Below are 8,374 nucleotides of genomic sequence, written 5' to 3'. Positions count from 1 at the left end.
TCACCTAAGGCCTGAGCCCCCGGAAAGAGGGAGGAGGGTCGATTTCAAATACCCCCAGCCCCGCCTCTTCCCCCTGCCCGCTCAGCTTCCTGTCTCTGCGAGGAACACTTTCACTTCCTGCTACTCCAGGCCTCCCCTCGGAGAACAGGTAGGGGCCCCCAGGGACTGAACAGCTGGCATCATCACCCGCCCACTGACCCACTGCCTCCCTGTGGTATCAGGCAGCTGCCGCCATCCCACCCTGCCCAGCACTACCCATCTCCTTCTCCCCTTCTCATGGGACCCAGGCAAGCATCTGTCTCCCTCCCCCCACCCCTCCTGACTGCTCTCCCCTGGCCAGGGCACCTGCTCTCTGTCCCCCACTTCCTAATAGCCTGGGCTTCTGGTCAGTGGGCTGATTGATTTGTTTAGCTGTTTATTTTCCATCCCCTATACCCACCCCAAGAAGAATGGAAGCCCCTGGGAGCAGGGGCCTATTCTGCCCATCACCCTTTTCCGCAGGCACCCTTTCACCCTAATCTGGGCCTGTACTCAATAAATATTTGTTGGATGTATGGGCGCACGGATGGATGGATGGATGCATGGATGGACCTAGGACTCCTACTCCTGGGACTGCTGCAGGGAAAATATTTTAGAATGCCCACCTTAACTGATAACCCACTGTAGGACTCTCTACCTGGTTAAAAGGTTTGGGGTCCGGTGGATAGAGGGACAGATGTGTGATAAAGCAAAAAGAATAATAGTAGAATCTAGGTAGTGGGTATATGGATGTTCCCTGTAAAACTATTTCAGTTTTTCTGAATGTTTGAAATCTCTCATAATAAAATGGTGGGAGAAAATATTTGAGGGCTCCTCTGTGGTCTGGGAAGGGAGGGAGAGGAAATGTTGTATAACATTTGTCACCGTTACAGAGCGCCTGCTATGGGCAGAGCCCTCTTCCGGGCACTGTATTTTGACAAGCGTTGTTAGTTAGCTGGTCCACATTCATAAGGCTGCACCGGATGTTATAATCTGAAATATTACCCTACCGCTTGGTAAATAGCTGTCATTTTGAGTCATCTTCCTCCCCAACTACGTCAAGACTCAAGACTCCTGGGATCCCCAGATCGCCCCACCATCCAGCAAATAAAGAATTAATACCTGGCACAGCAAGGGGTCTCAAGTCCATTCTGATTGGTCAAGGCCTCTGCCATGTGGGTTGTAAATACACTTATCTTCCTCCCTGCCAGAGGCCAGACCATGGCTCACTGGCCTTCTGCATCCTGAGGATGATGGCACAGCCAGAGGACAAGGCCTCAGCAGGCCCCACCGATGGGGAGAGGTGAGGGCTGCTGGGGCTGTCTCCAACTCCTGCCCCTGAATTCAGAAGCCCCTTCCATCCAGTTCCCACCCGCCACAGGACCCAGAACCCCATCTCTGACCCTTTGCCCCTGGGCTTCCCCTTCCTGTACCTTTGACCCCATCTCAGTGTCCAACTGCCTTCCTCTGTGCCCTGGTCTCCTGGTCCCTGCGTGTCCCAGACTAATCCCATCACAGGCGAATGGAGCAGGTGAGACCCCCTTAAGGGTCCTTGGGACCCCAGAGCCACTCCTTCGCCTTCAGAGGACATGGGGGGTGTGGCAGATCCCAGAGCTGGATGCCCAGGATGCAAAAGCCCTTCTGGAGCTGTGGCCACCAGGGGTAAGTGCTCACAGCCGGGGACCCTCTCTGACCCTCCCCATGACACTCTGAATCCGTTCGGACTCTGCTGGTTGCCAGTGACAAACACAACCCAGACCAGGCAAACTGAAAGGCTACTTATTGATTCAAATGACTGAAAGGCCCAGAAGTAAAAGTAATTTCAGGAATCTCTGGATCCTGAGCATCAGACAATGTATACATTTCTCTTCATTCCACTTCTTGGCTTTGTTTTTTGTTTTTGTTTTCCCCTTTTTTTTGTTTGTTTGTTTTTGTTTTGCCACAAGGCTTGTAGGGTCTTAGTTCCCTGACCAGGGGTTGAACCTGGGCCCTCAGCAGTGAAAGCGCAGAATCCTAACCATTGGACCGCCAGGGAGTTCCCTTGGCTTTGCTTTAAACTGCAGGGAATTCTAAATATTTGGGGATGCAAGTAAACACTTGTTCTATAATAGCTTAGATAAATAGGCATTTTTCTTTCTAACATAACCAGAAAGGTAGCTGCAGGCTCCAGTTCTGCTCCTCGGGTGACATCAAGGCCATCTTCTCTGCAATTCTCCTGGACTTCCCTCATGGTCATCCAGTGGCTGCCCCAGACCCAAGCACATGTGTGCATTCCAGGCAGGAGGAAGGAGGAGAGGAGGCACCAGTTGCATTTTTTTCTTTTACTAGGAAAAACAAAAGCCTTCACAATTGATTCAGAATATACGGATAAGGCCCAGGTAGCAACATTTTTAAAAGCTCACCTGGGAGTTATACAGAGGTGAGAACCACTGACTACATCAATTATTATCCATCTTCTACGGCTGGGCCTATTAATGCCCCGAATAAAGCTGGAGTTCTGCAAGGAATAGGGAATAGATCTGGATAAAGCAACTAACAGGTATACCACAGTTTCCTCCTCAGGGGGCTTTCTCTTTGTAGTGAGAGAGATGGCTGGCCCCAGCTCAGGGCCACATCTCACCAGCTTAGCAACCCCAGTGTGAAAAGAGGCCTCTTTCCAAAGAGCTCCAGCAAAAATCCTGTGGAAGATTTCTGCTGGCTGAGCTTGGTTCACGTGCCCATCTCTGAACCAATCACAGTGGTCAGAGAACACTGTCAATCCTATTGGCTAGGTCAGGTCATGGACCCACCCCTAGGGCTTGATGGAGAGTTAGTCACCCACAGGACCTAGAGTAGAGAGTGGAGTAGAGAGTTTTCTAAATGAAATTTGAGGTGTGGAGCCCAAAATAAGGGCAATGGATGCTAGGCAGGCACAAATCCTCTTCAAGCTGAACTTTGCCTCCATTCCCCCAGAGTTTCCTGGTCATAGGACATGATCCCAGACAGGTCCTTGTGTTGAGGACAGGACCTTCACCAGGGGAAATCAACACCTACCAGATCCAGAAGCTTCCTGGAGGTGAGGAGCCTATATCCCCAAGTTTCCAGTCCACAGCAAATTTATCACCAAGATTGGTCAGTTTTAATTCTAAAATATCTCCTGAATCTTCCCAATCCTCTCTACCTCCATCACCCTAATCCTAGCCGCCATCACCTCTTGCCCAGACAATTTCAGTAGCCTCCTCTCTGGTCTCCCTGCTCCCACCCTTTTCTTCCATTCTGAACAGAGCAGCCAGAGTGATATTTTCAAACATCAATCAGATGTTATACATTCCTGCCCTAAACCCTGCAAAGGACATGCAACATCTTTAGATAAACATTAAACTCCTTACAACCCATCATGGCCTATAAGGTGATGAATGATTAGCTCCTGCCCACCTCTCCATCTACAGCCCTTCATTCTCTCTACTCTAGACACACTGTTTTCTCTGTTCCTTGAGCATGCTAAATGTGTCCCAACTTCAGGGCCTTTGTATTTGTTTTTCCCGCATGAATGCCCTTCCTTGAATGGTTAGTTTAGTCTCCATCCTTTAGGCCTCTGTAGAAATGTAATCTTCCTTGACCACCACAGCTAATGAGAGCCCTGGTCACTTTCAATTACTCCATTTCATTCATAGCACTCAATACATTATACACTTATCTTTATTTGTTTACTCATTCATTTTTGTCTCCCTGCACTAAAAGGTAAATTACAGGAAGACAGAGAATGTATCTGCCTTTTGACAACTGTATCCCCAGTGCCTGAAAATGAATAGGGGCTCAATAAATATTTGTCTAATGAATGAATCCTATTTGGTAGCATAAGTGGAATGCAAGCATAAAGTCACAGGAGAAGATAGGGACTGCAAGGGTAGACATTTCCCTGTTCTGAAGGTTCTTGGGGGGACCTGCAGGACTGGGGAAGAGAGAGTCCCAGGGAAAAGAAGGCTGCTGCCCCTCAAGTTGTCTAACTTGTTCCTCCTTGCCATCTCCCCCCAGGTGTGTCTCTGGAGTCCTCTAACCTCTGCATGTCAGACCTGCCCCATCTCCTGGCCTTCCTATCAGCCAGCAGGTACAGGTCATCCTTCGAAAGGGCTAACGGGGATCCTTTCCTATGATACCTCACCCATATTGTGACTCCTCATTTTTTCTCAGGGATGTTTTGCCCAGAACACTGCTCTTGCCCCCTCCCACTCTAGGGCCTGGAGACCAAAACACAGGTGAGGCGTGATTCTCTAATGGAGGAAGAGGCCACCTTTCCACCTCCTTAGTCCAGGAGGATGGTACTTGAGGGACCAAACTACAGGGTTCGAGGGAGGATAAGGCTGGGGTTTGAGAAAGTTGGGGGGGGGGTGGTGCTCGACTCCTGGGCCTGATTGTGCCAGGGACCTTGGTGCCAGGGACCAAGCCTCAGTTCTTCCAGTAACGAAGCTGGACACTAAGTCTCCAAGGCTGGCCCCTTGGACACCTGGGACACCTCACTTCTGCTGGCCCCCAGGTCCTCTGCAGATTGGCAGCATCCAACTCAACACCTCAGGGAGGGTGTACTTTGCGGTGAACAAGCTCTGCCTGGAGACCCACAGAGGGTGGGAGATGGAGCAGACGCCCCCAGAGACAACTCCAGAGACTGCCGACAGACATGGTCCAGGTTAGATGAGCAGGGCCCTGGGCCCCTGAGGGATGAAGGAGCTGCCGCCGCTGTTTTGTGGAACTCAACCCTCTCTCCCCATCAGCCCCCAGGAACCCAGCCCCTCACCAGGTCTCCTGGGTGGAAGGCCCACTCAGCCCAGAAGTACACCATCCTAGGCCAGCTCTGGCCAGCCCGGTGGAAGAGAAGGAGGAAGAGGAGAAGGAGAAGGACGACTACAAAGACGAGGAAGAGGGAGCTGAGGATGCGCTCACGCAGCACATCCGGGCTCTAGCCAGGGCCCGGAGCAGCTACGTGGCCAGGCAGTTCCGGGGCTTTCGGGTGCGCCTCGCCTCAGAGGCTGAAGGTCCCCACAGGCCTGGGGACCCAGCCACAGAGCTGCTTCAGGATATGCGGCATCTCCTTGCTGACCTCCAAGATCGCTTAGCAAAGGACCCCGATGTCAGGGCTGTCTTTGAGAGCAGGGCGCCCGGGGCCCCCCAGAAGCACGAGGATCTAGGTAATGAGGAGGGCTGAGAGGGAACTTAAGGCCACTCTCCCAACCCGCACAGGTTCACGTTTGCCAACTCTTGGCCCTACATAGGTGTTCACACCCAACTTCCTTCTCTCCGTCTGCGTGCACATCTGTTTCCTTTTCTACTCACGCGCCCTTTCCTACATGTAGTAATACCTATTCTGTTCACCACTGCTCCATCTCACACATGTGTGACAGCCATACTCTCTCTCCCACGCGCTCGTTCACACCCAGGCTCCTTCTTCCACACGTGCTCACACCTAAGTCTGCACAAGTGGGTGGCCACAGGCAAGGAAGGTGTTGCGGTTGGCGAGGGTGGGTCGCTGGAGAGAGAGGGTAGGCGTGGGTCAGCCCGGCGACGCTTCCTTCACCCATCTCAACCCCTGCAGGCCCCGCGGTGGAGGCGGCCCTGTGCCGGGCGGTGCTGGCGCCTCTGAAGCCGGCCCTGTGGACTCGACTCCGCACGCTCCGCGCCCCAGCTCTGCGGCAACTGCGGCGGCGACAGATAGCCCTGCGGGCGGAGGCGGGGCCTCCGGGAGCTCAGGGGGCGGGGCATGAGAGGCGGGGCCCCGTCCCCACCCTGCGAAGCCGCATCCACGCGCGCTTGGCGCGCCTCCACTCAGCCTGCGCCCCGCGCCGCAAGGTGTCGCTCCTGCTGGCGGTGTGCAGTGACGTCTACGAGGGCCTGGCTCGGGACGAAAACCGAGGTAAAGGAGGAGTCTTGAGTCTACCTGAATGTGGAGTGGCTTGAGGGTTACGGGAGCCAGGTGGGAGGCTCCTGTGCACACGTCGAGGGGAAGATGGCATGCTCTAGCAGGAGGCGTCTACGCGGGCCGGGGGAATCCAGTAAGGGGCGTTTGCATGCCCGGCAAAGTGGAAGGGCAGCTAGCCCTCGCGGTCCTGGGGATCGGATGGAAGGTGCCTGCACGCCCCGTCCGCCCCAGAGCCTGTCCTCCGGCTCCCCTAGAGCCCCTGGGGGCCGACGCCTTCCTGCCAGCGCTAACAGAGGAACTAATCTGGAGTCCGGACATTGGGGAAACGCAGCTGGACGTGGAGTTTCTCATGGAGCTCTTGGATCCGGACGAGCTACGGGGAGAGGGTGACGCCCCAGCCCCAGAACGCCGGGACCCAAGAGGGGGCGCCCTAGGCCGCCCGCCTGCAGCGGGAGGGAAGGCGGGCAACCTGCAGGGGGCCTGCAGGCGGCCAGGGAACCTGAGGGGGCTGCGCTGACCTCCCCTTCTTGCCCCTAGCCGGGTACTACCTGACCACGTGGTTTGGGGCCCTGTACCACATTGCCCACTACCAGTCCGACACGGGCCGCGCGCCCCAGGGGCTCAGCTCTGAGGCCCGGGCCTCCTTGCGCCAGTGGCACCGCAGGCGGACGCTGCATAGACAGAGCCCCATCGAAACCCAGGTGATCGCCCCTCTGGACTGCAGGTGGAGGGGAGGGCTGGATCTGTTGCCTTTCTGACCCAGGCTCCTGCCTCTCCCCACAGGCCAAGCTGCCCTTTGAGGAACCATGGGCAATAGAGATTGTGCAAGAGGCCAATGATGATTAGAATCTCAAACCCTTCTGCTCCGCAAGCAAGATTCGGGAGGCACCTAGGGCAGCACCAACTTCTGACCCCTGTAGTTTAGACTGGAGGCAGCAAGAAGGAGGGGTTCCCAGGAAAAGGAACCGGGTCTGAGGGAAGACCTCTGAGCCTTTGCATTGGCTGTCCCTGCTTCCTGGAATGCCATTCCCGAATATCCACACTGCTCCTTCCCTCCCTTCCTTCAGGTCTTTAGGCAGATGTCACCTTCTCAGTGAGGCTCTCTTCCAGACACCCCTGTCTAAAACCACAGCTTCTCTGGCTTGACCCTCTCTGCGGTAAACAGAATAATGCCCCCCCAAGATGTTCACCTCCTAATCTCCATAATCTGTGAATATGTTACCTTACGTGGTAAAAGGGACTTTACAGATGTGATTAAATTAAGGATCTTGGACTTCTCTGGTGGTCCAGGGGTTAAGACTCCGCGCTTCCACTGCGGGGGCTGCGGGTTCGATTCCTAGTGGTGGAAGTTCCGCATACCGTGGGGTGCGGCCAAAAAAAAAAAAAAATTAAGGGTCTTGCGACGGGAAGATTACCCTGGATTCAGGTGGGCCCGATGTAATCCCCAGGGTCCTTATAAGCGGGAGGCAGTGGGGTCAGAGTCAGAGGAAGAGATATGATGATGCAAGCAGAGGTCGGAGTGATGTGTCCAGGAGCCAAACAATGTAGGCCTCCTCTAGAAGCTGAAAAAGACAAGGAATGGATTTTCCCCTGGAACCTCCAGAAGGAACTCAGCTTTCGATTTTGTTTTATTTTAATTAAAGTATAGTTAATTTACAATGTTGTGTTAGTTTCAAGTGTACAGCAAAGTGATTCAGTTATGTATATATATATTCTTTTTCAGATTCCTTTCCATTATAGGTTATTACAAGATATTGAGTATAGTTCCCTGTGCTATACAGTAGGTCCTTGTTGTTTACCTATTTTATGTATAGTAATGTGTATATATTAATCCCAGACTCCTAATTTATCTCTCCCTCCCTACCTCTGCTATCCCTTTTGGTAACCATTAGTTTGTTTTCTATGTCTGTGAGTCTATTTCTGTATTGTAAATAAGTTCATTTGCATTTTTTTTTTTTTTGGATTCCACATATAAGTGATACCATATGACATTCGTCTTTCTCTGTCTGACTTACTTCACTTAATATGATAATCTCTAGGTCCACTCAAGTTCAGCCTTTGATTTTAGACCCTAAGACATATTTTGGACATCTGACCTTTAGAACTGCAATAGATAATAAATGTGTGTTTTTTTAAGCCACTAAGTTTGTGGTAATTTGTTACAGAAGCCATAGGAAACACTCCCTTACCCTGATCTTTATTTTTTTCCATAGAAGCTTTCACTTCCAATCATTCCATATAATATACTTATTTACTGTGTTAATTGTCCATAATCTTCTCCCTCCCCTTAGGACAGTGCTGTCCAATAGAAATAGAAATAGAATACAAGCTACACATGTAATTCTAAATACTCTCATAGCTACATTTAAAAATAACTGAAAAGAAACAAGTGAATTTAACTTTAATAACATATCTGATTTAACCCATTATATCACTTCAACATGTAATCAATATTTTTGAATTATT

At 51.9% G+C, this 8,374-nt stretch overlaps 1 protein-coding gene across 2 annotated transcripts; it reads left to right on the top strand.

Moving 5' to 3' along the window:
• Positions 1-1,268: 1,268 nt before the first annotated feature.
• Positions 1,269-7,983, top strand: RINL (Ras and Rab interactor like). 2 transcript variants are annotated; one of them, XM_068527754.1, is made up of 11 exons: positions 1,269-1,321; positions 1,521-1,680; positions 2,971-3,073; positions 4,033-4,105; positions 4,189-4,253; positions 4,532-4,681; positions 4,767-5,180; positions 5,585-5,902; positions 6,163-6,294; positions 6,446-6,609; positions 6,692-7,096. In XM_068527754.1, exons 1-11 carry the CDS (start codon positions 1,269-1,271, stop codon positions 6,752-6,754), a joined length of 1,695 nt encoding a protein of 564 aa, XP_068383855.1. In that variant the 3' UTR covers positions 6,755-7,096. The 2 variants fall into 2 exon arrangements, with proteins under 2 accessions (XP_068383855.1, XP_068383854.1); XM_068527753.1 differs by adding an exon at positions 7,948-7,983 and having other exon boundaries at positions 1,312-1,680; positions 6,692-6,739.
• The last annotated feature ends 391 nt before the right edge of the window (positions 7,984-8,374 follow it).

This window comes from Eschrichtius robustus, chromosome 19 (genome assembly GCF_028021215.1).
Source record: "Eschrichtius robustus isolate mEscRob2 chromosome 19, mEscRob2.pri, whole genome shotgun sequence".
Lineage (NCBI taxonomy): Eukaryota > Metazoa > Chordata > Mammalia > Artiodactyla > Eschrichtiidae > Eschrichtius > Eschrichtius robustus.
This window is presented reverse-complemented; position numbering and strand designations above follow the sequence as displayed.

Bases quoted from the DNA above. Each gene is read 5' to 3' on its own strand.
- RINL (XM_068527753.1), top strand. From the start codon at position 1,312: ATGGGGAGAGGTGAGGGCTGCTGGGGCTGTCTCCAACTCCTGCCCCTG. The intron at 5,181-5,584 runs GTAATGAGGAGG...CAACCCCTGCAG, and splicing joins CCAGAAGCACGAGGATCTAG to GCCCCGCGGTGGAGGCGGCC. The intron at 5,903-6,162 runs GTAAAGGAGGAG...CGGCTCCCCTAG, and splicing joins GGCTCGGGACGAAAACCGAG to AGCCCCTGGGGGCCGACGCC.